The sequence below is a fragment of the Ahaetulla prasina genome, chromosome 8 (assembly GCF_028640845.1).
Source record: "Ahaetulla prasina isolate Xishuangbanna chromosome 8, ASM2864084v1, whole genome shotgun sequence".
Lineage (NCBI taxonomy): Eukaryota > Metazoa > Chordata > Lepidosauria > Squamata > Colubridae > Ahaetulla > Ahaetulla prasina.
Window position 1 is genome coordinate 44617129 of NC_080546.1, and position 16150 is coordinate 44633278.

The 16150-nt window shown below is 36.1% G+C and overlaps 1 protein-coding gene across 1 annotated transcript in view; it reads right to left on the reverse strand.

Moving 5' to 3' along the window:
- The window catches only part of LOC131203152 (uncharacterized), a 126059-nt gene that overhangs the window by 30720 nt on the left and 79189 nt on the right, over window positions 1-16150 (reverse strand). The window contains exon 4 of the mRNA XM_058193104.1: window positions 5686-5869. Coding sequence (XP_058049087.1) covers window positions 5686-5869 — 184 coding nt within the window. The remainder of the gene's footprint in view (window positions 1-5685; window positions 5870-16150) is intronic.

Consider the following 16150-nt stretch of genomic DNA (forward strand, 5'->3'; position numbering starts at 1 on the left):
TGAAAATATTCAATATTATTTTTCATATTATTGATTGTTTGTGGTATTCTCATGAGTCTTCTAGAAAAGTTTGGAAGAGTTGGTAAACTTTCTATCCTGCTTTATCTAAGTCCAGTTTTCACTTCCATAGGGTGCCACAGAGAATATCATTACTTGAACATTCTGATCTTTGTGGCTCTTGATACATCATGGCTTCTGAATATCTTATACAAAGATATAAAGGCTGCTCTAACAAGTTCTAGTCTGTGGCATATGATTGACTTTTGCTTTAGTCTTATTGGCTGGTCCTAAAAGCTAGAAGCTACCTACCATTTCAGTAATTTCACTGTTGATTCTAAGGCTTGTTGCTATATGTGTTGTCATTAGTCTGTTGGTCTTTTTTATGTTTAATTTTAGTCTTTTTTACTGTGCTTATTAATTTATTATTAGATACAGTAATATTAGGAACTGACATGAAACTAATAAACTTAGTTTTGCAATGTTTGTTTTGTTTCCTTTTTGCAATAATAGAGACCAGCTGTGTGATGAGGCTTTTCCGGAATGTGCTATTATTTCCAGATCAGCAATTTTCTTTTGACCTAAACTAAACTTTGGCCTATTCAGAGTAGAGCAAATGACTGCAAGGGAGATATTTCAATTTTTGTACCTTCGTGGTACTGTCCTTAAATCTCTTTACATTGAGTATTTTTAAAAAGAAAAATGAAATTTTTAATATTGACATATGAGCTCAAGACATTTGCAAAAGAAGGTTGATCAGTTACCAGTCATTAACTGTGCTATAGACATCTGGCTTAAAAAGAAAATCTAACTAACATAACTTACTTTTAGAGAAGTTATATCTATGTAACTAGTATATCTAAATAACTATTCATAAAGCACAAATCTTGACCACATTTCATTCAAAGGATTCCAAAATTTCATACACAAATATATTTACTTTGCTTTGTTATACTACCAGCCAACTAATTTATAAAGATCTATATCTATTTAAATAACTTAAATAAATAATCTTGACACCTACTAATAAATGCATTGTACAATAATGGCCTAGTCAACCATTATTCAGATAGTCCTTCAATACGGAATTCTTAAACAAGATGGAAACTTATCTTAACTATTGTTGCAGACAACCTGCAGTGGGATGTGTGTGTGGGTGTATTCTTCCCCTGGTTTTCCTAGATTTCTTGGCTGTATTTTGACCATTAATAATGGAATCCTTTTAGACCATCTGCAAAAGTTGGGGTTTTGCAGTACTTCTGTTCCTTTCTGAGTGAAAAGTACCATTGATATTATTTTAGGAGTACAGTTCAAGACTTTGGACATTCAAATCTGGGATGACATCTACATGAAGTCACTAGGAAAGCTCATTAATTTATTTAGGGTTAAGTATCATCACTATGCTCAGATATTCAAAACTTTAATTCTCAGCCCAAGGGTGGGCAGGAACAAAATGAATGTCCTGATGTGATATTTGAAAGTTGTGATGAACTAGTTGGGAACAAACATACTGGAACTGAATTCCAGCAATATGCACTTACTGTTTGTAAAGAAACTTTCTTGGTGTTTCATAGGTGTTTCATCTTTGTTCTTGACAAAAAAACCAAAAAATCCAGCTTGCTTCTAGATCTCAACTTCACATATAGGAGCTCTCATCCTGTCAACCTCAGACAACAATTTTGGTCACCACCAAATTCTAACAGAATATGATTGCCACTCCTCCTTCCCCCAAACCATTTCTTGGCAGATTACAAACAGAACAACCCCTTAATCTTCATCCAGCTAGGACTCAGTGTTATATGCAAGCCAGCCCTCTCCTTCAGCATACTGTAATAAATGAGGAAATTTTCATTACATATGGATCTGCATTCAAGAAAACCAACTTGAGCCTAAGGTCTTCAGTAACTATAATGAAGGGAACAATAGGACAGGAACAGTAGGAACTTTTGTGCTCTTATGCACGCCCCTTATAGCCCTCTTAGGAATGGGGTGAGGTCAATAGTAGACAGTTTTTGGTTGAAGATTTTGGGATTTTGAGTAGAGATTATGGAGTCAGGTAATGACTTCCAAGCATTAACAACTCTGTTACAGAAGTCATATCATTGGGTCAAGGCTGGGGGCTAAAAGAAGGACAAAAATCAAATTCCATCTCACCTTTCCTTTAGCAGTCTACTATCTTCTTCTCTCTTTCTTCACTACAGCAATCTTCACCCCGCTTTTCAGACAATGCCTCTAATCACCATACCTGCCACTTTCCTGGCTATTTTCAGTCTTATCTATTTTGTCTTATGGTATCTCCAGAACCATCCATTGTCTATTTGCAGTCCTAGTAGCCAGCTGCAAGCAGTCAGCCTCTATTATGTCACTCTCACCTATAAGATTACCCTTCTTCCCCGACAAACACATTCAGACACACGCATACATGAACACATTTCAAGGCCTTTCACCCCATAAAGTGATAGAGTTCATTGTGATCTGGCTCTTGAAATTCTTGCTCTTAGGTTGTCTCACCCATTGGGCTTGGTTTCTACTCTTTTCCCTGCTTCTCACCCATGGGACAGAGGTATTCACCCAAATGTAATTTTTCTACTGCCCTTTCTGTCCTTTGAAACATACCTCACCCAAACAGAACTTGATATTATTTCTTACATATCACTCAAAAATGCATACCCCACCCCCTCTAAATTGAGGTGTAGAATCAATTCTATAAACAAACAAAAATGAATTTCTCTCTCTTTTTTGGGCTCTTCTCTTTTCCTCCATCCAAATAATCTTTGCACTATCCGCATCCAATTCTTTTCCACACTCATTTTTTTTCTTCAGAAGAAAACTATTTTTCTTCCAAATCTCACATTTCCTTCCCAGTCTTTGATTTCCAGTTACAGTACTTCATCCATTCTCCTTATGTGAAAAAAGAGCTGCAAATGAGATTCTATTTTAAATCTACTTTATCCTCTAGATAAGCTGGGTAACCTTGATTCTTTTTTCTGTAATTGTGATATTATTTCCATACTGAGATTGGTAAAGTATGCATCATTGCTTAGCATATTGTCTTAGAAATTCAAGGAAGGTTTTTCCATATATATTTGTGCATAATAGCCCTACTACATCTGAGCTGCAAAAGTGCAGGTGACTATTAGATAGTCAAGCCTAGTTCTATTCTGTCAGCTATGGTTAAAACTAAAAACTAAGTTAAATTAAAACTTTGGATAATTTATGTTGCATCTTTCTTGAAGCTGCTCTCCAGATGTATTGAAATTGAAAGTTCAAACGTTTCTATGAATTTTGGGAGCATGCTCTAAAGGTTGCTATATATTAAGAATCTGTGTTTTTTCAGACTTATTTATGGAAAAAAGTATTATTTAATTATATATTGACAGTAACCTAATGATCTAAAAATCAAATTGAAAGCAATTCATCGTCTTAGAGTTTCAGCAATAATAATAATAACTGACTCCACGAAATGTATTTTTATAGCTAAAAGTGTAGTTTATTAAAAAGCATGTTAATCTGTTTGGTCTATATGGGGTTAATTTAATTCTGCAGGCTACCAGCTGAGACTAATCATGTCAAAGGCAAGGTTATATAAATCTCTTTGACCTAGAACTGGACATATGATGGGAGATTGCTTCAACTTTCTGTTTGGCATTTTCAGGGAAGTAAGAGAACAGCTCTTTGGGGACTGCTAACTCTATCTTAAATTACCAGATGTCCCTTATTTTAAGGCGATCTCCACTTTCCAGAGAAATTTGTACATATTCCTTATTTCTTCATGCATCTTACAAATGAACTGGCAGTTCCTCTACAAATGAGATTTATTGTCATTTTATTCATTTTACCAGTATTGTTATACTCAGTTTCCATTATTCCAGGCATATAGGATCCAGGTGCTATTTGGATTACATTGACTAGGTCTGAAAAAGCTGCAGGACAACATCTGGAAGACCATATGTTCTCAGTTCAATGTTGACTCAAATGTAAAAGTTCATGAACTAAGGAAATGTGTCTTTGTGGTAAAATACCTAAATGATAATAACAAAAAGTGGCTACTTTTCCATTTACTGAAGGAAGTAAATATCAGTTGTTTTTATTTTTTGGTAAAATAAAAAAAATACTCTTCAATTTCCTAGTCATTAGCTATTTAGTAAATCAAGTCTTTTCTAAGATGCATGTATATTTCTTTTATCAAGATAACATTATCTCTTATGTACATATTATATGAAAGTATATTTTGTTTTCCCATTCAGTTGTAATTGGTATGGTTTCCAGATTAACTTAATTATTAAGTTAATCAGGAAACCATATCAATTACAACTGAATGGGAAAACAAAATATACTTTCATATAATATGTACATAAGAGATAATGTTATCTTGATAAAAGAAATATACATGCATCTTAGAAAACAAACACATACATAAAGAACAAAAAAAGAATAAGCCAAGCTCTGCAATGATCCATTTTAAAAACCCAACATAATTATTAATTAAACAATATTTTGTTCAGCTGACTGCTTCCTAAAGAATTTCAATGTCAGCTGACACGAAGCTGCTTATGTTTAACTAGGCTTTAGAAAAAAGTTAGAAGCATCCAAATTAACACTATAACATGCAGGAAAGTGTTTAAAAGTTAGCAAGGAATGTACATCTGATTTAGATGTTTTTAATTGCTAAACTGTAATTATCAATTTTCTTTTAAAACTACTGTCTTCAAGTCCTTAGTAATTGATCTTAGTGATTTTTGACTAGGGAAATTATATCCATTGATCAGTCTTGCAGAAATTACAAATCACATCAATCCAGTTCAGCTAAGTAAATGTCTTGGGTGATGAGTGTCGGAAGTAGTCGAATTTATTCTATTTGTCACTGATTGGTAATGCACCATCAAGCTTGTATCAATTCTTAGTGACCACATAGCTGATGTCTGCTTTGAAATCCATTAACCAACATAAAAAAATATCAAATGAAAAGTATTCTTCATGAGCAATTGCAATATATTCTAAGTATTGGATCTGAGAGGGCCTCGTTGTTGTTTCATGATAAGCCAGCCAGTTGGCAGCACTGAGTGAACAAAAATGGAGGAAATTTTCCCTGAGGCATCAATGGTGAATATTTATTTAAAAATATGTATAGTATAGCTTGTACTTGTAAAGCTACAGAAGATCCTAGGGTAATTTATATTTTAGAAGAAATGTAAAATATGAGAAAAAGAAGTAACTCCCAATATTTCTTTTTCTTTTCCACTAATGAATTCAAAATTTTGTGCAGTTTTATTCTTTGCTTTTAATTAACATAAGATTGTGCAACATGTTTTCAATAAGGACTTGGAGAGAGAGAGCTGAAGAGGTTTCTTGGATGAGAAGTGAAATGTCTTCAAAGAAAAACAAGAACGTCCAGTTGCCTCTTGAAAAAAGCACCTTTGGGACAGCCATGATCTGGATGACTGAGAATCTCCATAGACATTAAATAGGCACAGGATGTAAGCTGTTCCAAGTAAAGTTGCCTTTTGCAATTGACTGATAGTGATTTTGCCAGTGACAATGGCATTCAAGTGATGCTCCAGTTGTTTTGGGATTGCACCCATTGCACATATTACTATTGGAACTGCCTTTGCTTTTTTCCCCCACATTCTATTTATTATGCTTTATAACACACTCATAAAAACTTTTTCTCCTAACAAGATGACTTACCATCTAAGGCAGCGGCCCCCAACCTTTTGGGTCCCATGAACCAGTTCCATGGAGAGAGGTTTTTCTGCAGACTGGAAAGGACCTGGTTTTGCATGCTACCTGCATGCTGCAGATGGGGCTTCACTTGTTTGCGTGGCCCAGTGTTGGTCCATGAACCAGGGATTGGGGACCCCGATCTAAGGTACTGGAAAGAAGATACAATCAAGTCCATGTTTCAGAAAGCATACATCCATGACATGAACCAATTCTCCATGTACATTTTTCATGAGACTAGGTGATGATCCCTTCACTGAAGAACTAATATATTTTGTACTAGAGGATTTATCTTTTTATTTCTCATAAAAGATTGCTGTATTATAATGACTATCAAGAAGAACTGGGCTTAAATTTGGGGTCATTTGACTAATGTTATTTTGATTTCTGAACATAAATATGTATTTTTTTTAAAAGTGATTCCTTTGTTAATCAGAATAGCAAGCACCCATAGTATAAAGATATTTACTTTTTTTGATAAGAGCAGAATAAAGATGGCAAATAAAGATGATCTCTGAGTCACAGCTTTAATGACTCAGTTTCCTTAGTTTGAGTTAGTTCCTATTCATTTCAGAGACATATTGTAGCTCTAGGCATGAGTTTTCTCTGAATTTATGTGCATCAAATGGGGTCTTGTAGAGACAAAAATCAGCAAGTTGATTTTTCCACAACAACCTGCCATTTTACATAGTTGTTGGCTTAATCGCTTAAATAGCTCCTAGAGACTCATGCCTTGATGATTGCATTTGGTAAAGAAAAACCGAGTGCCTATAGACCTTTATGCTCAGTGCCAAGATATGTAAAATTTGTGGTCTCAGTGTTGCAATTTTGTATTATTCAATTGATAATAAAAGATGGCAAATATAAAAACTTTTTTTTAAAAGGATGAGCTAACCAAAATAAAATGGCTTAATGAAATAACACAAACATAACTTGATTGACAAGATAGGTAAACCTTCACCATAAACTGTAATCTGCACATAGCAACCATAGCCTTTAGCTATTTTCAATTTTGAAAAAGGCCAAGAATAATGTTCTGGCACTGATCATGTATGAATTGAACCTTCAGTTCTGAAATCTGTTGTAACTGCTTCCCAATTGCCCCTGGTAATTCAAGCAATGGGTTGGAGTTATATCACAGGCCTTTTCTTTTTCACAAACAAAAAAATGTGCTAGTATAAACAACTGCAGAATCTGAATATGAATGAAAGTCTTTAGGGAATTTTAGCATATGTCTTCTGATTTAGTTTCCTTTTATTCATAGGGCTAAGGAATAGGCCCAGGTTTTTTTAAACTGTTCCATTCATTGAGACAAATATAGCACCTAAAATTAATAGACTTTAGCAATTTCTGAAATATTCAGTATCATCCTCTGCTAAGTCAAAGCCATACTTTAATTAAATTATAGAGCAATGCTATTTAATCTTGGATCTCCATGTTTCCACCTAAGATGGCGCCGACGAAGGCTGCCTCGGTGAAATGCTCTCTAATTGTTTCTTTATTTCTAATTGTTCTCTGTGACTCACTACGGATTTCCTACTCACGAGACCATCTGCTAAAAATTAAGGAACATTTCTTTAAGGAGCAGCTTTCTTTAATCTCACCCCCGCCTGTCTTTACAAACACGGAGGAGATTCTAACACAGGAGGAGGCAATTCCCACGGAGCCATGGATTACTAAAAAAACCAAACGACGGAAACGAAGGAAACGAGGTAAAAGATCTGGGATCTTAATCAAACTAAGAACTCGCATTAAAACTCCTCTGCCTTCAATTTTCCTAACAAATATACGCTCACTTGCAAATAAGATGGATGAAATACTCCTCTTAAACAAATACTATTCTGATTTTCGCAATTCAGCAGTCCTATGCTTCTCTGAAACCTGGTTAAATGAATCAATTGAAAATAGCAGCCTGAACATTCCAGGATTTCAAATTGAACGATCAGACAGGATTCCAGAAACATCTGGTAAAAAGAAAGGAGGAGGCTTATGCCTATATATTAATTCAACCTGGTGTCAAGATTTTAACATAATTTACAAATTCTGTGACAACAATTTAGAGACTCTAATTATCAACTGCAAACCTTACTATTCGCCTCGTGAATTTTCCTCATTTCTTCTAATTGCTGTTTATGTCCCACCACAAGCCTGTGTAAACGAGGCATTACGAACTCTAGCTGACCAAATCATGGAGGCTGAAGCCAAACACCCTGATTCACTGGCCATTGTTTTGGGAGATCTAAACAAGGCAAACTTAAGGAAAGAACTACCAAAATACTTTCAGCATGTCAATTGTCCCACCAGAGGCAAGAATACTCTAGACCACTGCTACACAACACTAAAAGATGCCTATCGGTCTTTACCACGTGCAGCTGTAGGACACTCTGATCATTGCATGATTCACCTTGTACCTGCTTACAGGCAAAGACTTAAAGCCATAAAACCAATAATTAAATCAGTGAAAACCTGGACGGAGGAATCAGAATTAAAGCTACAGGCATGTTTTGACTGCACTGATTGGAATATTTTTAAAGATACCTCTGCAGACCTGGATGAACTCACAGATACTGTAACATCATATGTCAGCTTCTGTGAAGACCTATGTGTACCTACAAGGAACTTGCGAATACACAGTAATAACAAACCTTGGTTTACACCTAAACTTAAGCAGCTACGACATTCCAAAGAGGAAGCCTACAGAAAAGGTGATAAAATGCTGTACAATCAGGCCAGAAATGCACTAACAAGGGAGATAAGAGCAGCAAAAGAAGCTACTCTGAAAAGCTAAAGAATCAATTTTCAGCAAATGAACCAGCAAACATGTGGAAAACTCTTAAAAATATCACCGGCTATGGCAAACCTCCTTCCCAGGCTGAAGGTAATCAACAACTGGCAGATGACCTGAATGAGTTTTACTGCAGGTTTGAAAGGAAACTACAGCCACCTATCTCCACAACCCCATCTCAGACACACCAACAACAGCCAAGCCTCCTACAACTGACCCCATTTCATTGGGTTCACAACCCCTAGTGTTCACAGAAAAGGAAGTGCAGGACCTATTTCACAGACAAAAGCCAGGAAAAGCTCCAGGCCCAGACAAGATAACTCCTTCTTGCTTAAAAGTCTGTGCTGACCAATTGGCCCCATCTTCACCCATATTTTCAATAAATCACTAGAGATGTGCTATGTTCCTTCTTGCTTCAAACGCCTACCATCATCCCAGTGCCAAGAAGCCCACCATCAAGGAACTGAATGACTACAGACCAGTTGCTCTAACATCTGTAGTCATGAAAACCTTTGAAAGGCTAGTGCTTTCCTACCTGAAAACCATCACGAATCCGCTTTTAGACCCCTTGCAATTTGCATACCGAGCAAATAGATCAACAGATGATGCTGTTAATATGGCTCTGCACTACATCCTACAACATCTTGAGTCTCCAAAGACCTATGCAAGGGTCCTTTTGTAGACTTTAGTTCAGCATTCAATACCATCATTCCAGACATTCTTCAAACTAAGCTAAACCAGCTACAGGTACCGGAACAGACTTGTAAGTGGATCACAAGCTTCCTAACAAACAGGAAGCAGCAGGTGAAGCTAAGCAAGATCACATCAAATACCTGTACAATTAGCACAGGGGCCCCCAAGGCTGTGTGCTCTCCCACTTCTCTTCTCTCTGTATACCAATGACTGCATCTCCAATGATCCATTTGTTAAGCTACTGAAGTTCGCAGATGACACAACAGTGATTGGTCTCATTCGAGACAATGACGAATCCGATATAGACGAGAGGTCGAACGACTAGCCTTGTGGTGCAACCAAAACAATCTGGAACTGAACACACTCAAAACCGTAGAAATGGTGGTAGACTTTAGGAAAACCCTTCCATACTTCCACCTCTCACAATACTTGACAACACAGTATCAACAGTAGAAACCTTCAAATTTCTGGGTTCTATCATATCGCAAGATCTCAAATGGACAGCTAACATCAAAACATCATTAAAAAGGACAACAAAGAATGTTCTTTCTGCGCCAACTCAGTAAGCTCAAACTGCCCAAGGAGCTGCTGATCCAGTTCTACAGAGGAATTATTGAGTCTGTCATTTGCACCTCTATAACTGTCTGGTTCGGTTCTGCAACCCAACAAGAAAACACAGACTTCAGAGGATAATTAGAACTGCAGAAAAATAATTGCTACCAACTTGCCTTCCATTGAGGACCTGTATACTGCACGAATCAAGAAGAGGGCCGTGAAAATATTTGCAGATCCCTCGCATCCTGGACATAAACTGTTTCAACTCCTACCCTCAAAACGACGCTATAGAGCACTGCACACCAGAACAACTAGACACAAGAACAGTTTTTTCCCGAAGGCCATCACTCTGCTAAACAAATAATTCCCTCAACACTGTCAGACTATTTACTGAATCTGCACTACTATTAATCGTTTCATAGTTCCCATCACCAATCTCTTTCCACTTATGACTGTATGACTATAACTTGTTGCTGGCAATCCTTATGATTTATATTGATATATTGATCATCAATTGTGTTGTAAATGTTGTACCTTGATGAACGTATCTTTTCTTTTATGTACACTGAGAGCATATGCACCAAGACAAATTCCTTGTGTGTCCAATCACACTTGGCCAATAAAAAATTCTATTCTATTCTATTCTATTCTATTCTAATGGTGGCATTAATGCAAAGAATTTATCTTGCAATTTTAAGAATTGTAACTTAATGAATGTTGACTGAGATCATTCTCTGCTATTAAATCTTGAATGCCTTTTGCTTACGATTATATGAAGTAGTATTCATCGTAAAAAGAAAGATAAAAATGATAGAACAGTCAAGCTAATAATTGTTGCTTCTAAAAGAAAAGGGAGTAAATGAGGAGTGAAATGCTAAAAGGTTCGGACTGAATCGGGTGATCTGGTAGTGATGGGGGCGGGTAGTTCAGAGAACCGGTAGCAAAAATTCCTCCCCCCCCCATCCCCACCCAATCGTCTGATCCCCACTTGCCTACTTGACAGCTTGCTGCTTCTTTCGGGCTCGCTCACTGCCTTGTTTTGCTTCAGCTGCTGCAATCAATTTCATCAGCTAGCAACTCAATCTGCCTGACTGCAATCCATCTCATTGGTGAGCAACTCAATCTGCCTGCCTTGTCCCTGGAATTGGGTAAGCAACTGGGGGTTTTTTTGGACGGAGGAGCTTTAAAAAATAGTTAATTTGGGGTTTTTTTAAGGAGGTTTTTTTTTAGACATAGCAATTTAAAATTAAGGAAATTTTAAACTTAGCTGCTTTTATCTAAAAGTATAAATAAAATAAATAATAAAATAAAATATTTGTGCAGCTTTCTGAGATTTGGTGTGTTTCTGTAGTGTTTCACTCTAACTACACAAACACATAAAATCTCACAAAGCCTGTATATGGCATTGTGTGTGGTGTGTGTGTGTGTGTGTGTGTGTGAGTCAGTTGTGTTGTGTTGTGTGTGTGTATAGTGTGAAAGTTGGTTTTTGAGCCTTTTGTGGTTGTGTGAAGTTCCTGCTTGTTGCAGGAGACATTTTGGTGAAGTACAGCTGCTTTTACATTATGTGTGAGTCAGTTGTGTTGTGTTGTGTTGTGTTGTGTTGTGTTGTGTTGTGTTGTGTGTGTGTGTAAAGTATGAAAGTTGGTTTTTGGTACCTCTTATTGTCTTGTGTACTTTATTATTTTTATTATTTATTGTTATTGGCAATGCCCACCCAGTCATCTGACTACCAAGCTAAGCCCACCAATTAAGCCACACCCACAGAACTGGTAGGGAAAATTTTTAGATTTCACCCCTGTTCTATAGCGTGAAGAGAATCTCTAAGCATAGAGATGTTATAAATCTAAATGCTATCAAATTAGAATAACTGCAGGGGAGAAAGTTTAAACACCATATGAAACTTATCTAATCATAATATTTTTCTAGTCCAGATATCAGAAAATCCAAAACCATCCACCCTAAATAGCAATATATCCCATTTTAAACCTGGTCAAATAAACTGAATTTGTGTTTCTTCCTTTTACACAAAACAATCTTTCTCATTAATACATTCATATGGTTATTGATCCTGGTTACAACTATCTTTAATACTTTAAACAGCCACCTGGATAAGTTCGTAAAATTCCAATTACCATACTATCTGGGATTGTCATTTTTATTTGTTTCTTAATTTTTAAAGCCTCATCTAATTTTTTGTTTATTGCTGATGACAAATTGTGGTTCTCGGTACAATTCCCCAAAGATATCTCTGAAGGACATCATAAATTACTCATCTTGTTTCCAAAATTAAAAAGAGTTTTTTCCACAAAAAATGCATTTTATTAGTTAAATTAATTTTGAAGTCTTAATATTAGAAAATCAATATTCTAATGTTTTTAAACCCTTAATCTGTTTAAATCTTTATATAGCAAAAACAATACCTTGCTTTTCACTGTTTATTTTTAGTTCTTAAAGATTATTAAGATACATCTTCATTTTCTCTTATTATGGATTGAAGGCACTCACCTGGTGTTTGCAATAACTTTGAAGACATAAGATGTCTTATCTTTTTGAAGCAGTTACTAATCAATTTCTAATTAGCAAGGAAAGTATGAACAGTGTCCTTTAAAAAGGCTCCATTTGTCAATTGAGCAATTATAACGAATGTTCTCATCTCCTAATTCTCCCACCCTCCAGAGGACCTGTCTTGTAGTCCCCTTACAAGGGGCAACCATAAACAGATCAGCATCCTGTCTTTGCCCAGAGAGGGTGAAAATAACTTCTTGTTAGCTTTCTGTTTGTGGAATGTAAACATTAGCTCTGCCTTTTGCAAACAGTCTTCAGTCTGCCATATTTTCTGGATGTCTTTTGGCAACATATTTTGGACATAATTTGCCATTTCCTAGTCCTTACTGTTGGAGAGAGTTCTATGGAACTAAAGTGGATAGAATTCATGTTTTCCTGGTTTCTAGCCCAGTGCCTTTAACTATTATACAAAACTGGCTTTAATAGGTTTTTTTTTTAATTGGGTTCTAAATGAAATAATATGTTTTGGAAAAAGTGCTTAAAATGTCAATCATTGTTTTAGAATGGCATTTCAAAACTGTTGCTCTGGAATATAACCTTGTTTGTGAATTTAAGTCAATAGTCTTAAATTCCTAAAGACTAGAATATTGACAATAACCCAAATAAAAATACTTATGGTAATTTTGGTTCAAAAACTGCAATCGGTTAAAATATACTATGCTATCAAATTCAATTTTTCACTTTTATCTTTTTTTATTTTCCAATATTATATAGAAGTGCTAAAATCTTGATGAAACTTGAATGTAGGACTCTATCAAGAATTTCTAAGCTTATTTCTTATTTTAAAATCAACCCAAATACTTATTATTCCAGATCAGCAAATTACTTATCCCCCAAACATAACAAAGTAGTTTTTAAAAATATATTTAATACCAATAATTCTGAGCAGTGTGTATTAATAACAGAATGTATTTAGACTTCATGTTCAAAAGAGTATTAGAGCTGATTCATGTTTTATTTTCCCCCCTTTAAAGACATGAAAAAATATCCATGTATTATAACATCCCGTGTCAATGCTTTAAAACTGTAATAAAAAATGATACACTATTTATTGTACAATAGACAGTACATGGAAATATGCTAACTTTAACTTCAGTCATGTGAGAATCAAGAGACACACACTTCATTACTGGGTATCTGACTATGAGTTTTTGGTAAGGTTAACAGCCTGCTTTTTAAAACTGTGCTAGTCCATTAGCAGAGCAGTCTATGTCTTTGGAAATGGGAGTGGTATACATTTCTTCCTGATCAACTTCTATGAAATCAAAACCATCTGTTAAACATTGTGAGAAGGAATCTAAGTGCACAAATAATTTTTACCTCATCATAAATTTACTATCAATGATTTGGCTTTACAGATATCTAAATAATTTACTTCAACTAAAATTGTTTGCCCATTCTTTCCCCACAAAAAATTAAATCACCAAAAAAGGAAGATTATTTCTTGAGATCGTTTTGGAATTCATCAAAACATATTTTGGAGATGTTGTTTTGCAAAAGGAAAAAGTTCCAACTTTATTTGCTGCTTCCATCCAACCGGAGGTTATGTTTATTTAGAAAGCTAACATTTATATGGCTTATACATTCACAACAGTTCAGTGCCAAAAACCACAGGCCTAAAATGACTCTTTTCATTGCTCCTTCAGTTTTTGACCTATAGCTGTTTTTATAGGAACTGGATCTTTTTGAGCAATTGCCTCTGGTAGACTTAAGAGTAATAGCACCCTGTACAATAATTTACAAAGAGCAGTTTGAGAGAGGGGAAGTGCACTTTAGCCCTCAAGCTCTGAATTTTCCAGATGCTATGAAAAAACATTACAAGAAAAGAAAGAAGATATAACAAAAGGAACCAAAATTATTAGGGCCAAATCTAATACCCAAATGTGGAATTCAAATACTCAACCCAAGAGATCAATATGATTTCTGTTGAATACAGGGGAAGTGTACAAAATCATGAAGTATTCTTATCATTATTACTATGTTTAACAACTAAAGTTGTTGGATGGATTACTAAGTTATTTAAAATACTCAGTTTGATTGTAAAAACATCAAATGTATTAATAAGTAATCCAGGAAAGACACAGGAATACAAATTAATAAAAGCAAGTTGTATAGTATAATATGGGAATATTAAAATAAATGTATAGAAAACAAGGAATGGTTTTGCCAAAAATATATTAATTTGGAAATGGGGACTGCATTCCACCAGAAGAGTTTCACACAGCCATCCAGGGAAGACAACTACTTAACTAAATTTGCTTAGTGAGGCCAGCCAATTCCCCTCTTGGATAGGTACAGTCATATAATCCAAATCCAGGAGTATGACACAGTCTTCAAGCAGGTGCAGAATCTTTACTACAGCTCCTCCTTCTATGGAAAAAGAAATCGTTTTTTAAATAAAAAGCAGAACTCAAACAGGAACTGCAGAAGCTAAAACAAGGGTCCAAAAAGTGCTGGTTTATTCTGCCACCACCTCAAATTTGCACATGAGATGTCCAGGTAAAGGGAGATGTGGGGAGTATTCTAGGCAGAATATGTTTCCATATATATATGAATATGTATCCATATATTTTTTCTGTGAGGTATAAAGTTCATTATTTTTATTTTTCTATACAATAAATTGTCTCATTTCAGCTTTTCTATATCTTTAGGCTAAATCTGGGGAAAATATTTGTATTAATAATTTTGTTGTGATGTGTAATAAGCTGAAAGCTCCACATTATCTGTTTTGTGATTTTTGTTAGGAAAATTTGTAACGGACCACCACCATCTGGTGGTCTACTTGGAACATTATGTTTTATTTTGAATTTAAATATTTCAAAATATCTAAAGTTAAAAGGGGATTTACAGTTTATTTTTATTACAAAGTTTCATTTTGTTTAACTCCTCTGAGATTGATTTATCTCCCATGGAAGAGAAGGAAGGACCAAACTTCTGCATGTACCTATGCTACATGGCAGAGACCTTTGCCAGAAAGGTTGTTAGAGCCCTATTTCTATCAAATATCAGGATTGAGAGATGACACCAATTCAGCCCCTCTCGAAAGATAGCTAGAAGAAGCAAGAACTACCAAGATGTCCAAGAGCATGGACAGAGTGTGAAGGTCCAGTGAGCTCCTGAGATTCTGAGACCTCCAGCCTCTAAATTCCATAGATTCAGCCATTTAGAATAGAATAGCATAGCATAGCATAGCATAGCATAGCATAGCATAGCATAGCATAGCATAGCATAACATAGAATAGAATAGAATAGAATAGAATAGAATAGAATAGAATAGAATAGAATAGAATAGAATAGAATAGAATAGAATATGTTGTGTCTTGTCCGCTCTCACCGCAGCCGGGGTCTGCTTATCTGCTCCCGAACACGGAGGAATGTATGCCTCCCGGCCCCAGTTCTGGCTCCATGCCCAGACAAGCTGCAGAGGAGGGGGCACCTCCCAGTCCCAGCCCTGGCTCCATGCCCAAGCAGGCTGCAGAGGAGAGAGCATCCCCCGGCCCCAGCCCTGGCTCCATGCCCAGGCAAACGGAGCAGCTAGACCCCTCCCCCTCCTCCACAGCATGTGAGCCTGAGGAAAGTTTACTTCCAACAACAGCTGATTGGAGTGACCCTCGCATCAGAAGATTGGATAGGTGAAGGCAACAGAAGGAAGGGAGGGGCAGGCCTTAATGAGTGCTGAGTCATGGAGCCACACCCCATGGCCTATATAAAGGATCTGCTTTCTGGCAGTCTCTGAGTCAGGCAAAGTCGAACTTATCTTACTGAAGTCACTTACTGGTCTCCTGCCTGCTCTAAGGACTTTGCTAGGACTTTGGGCAGAGCTGCAGAGGCAAG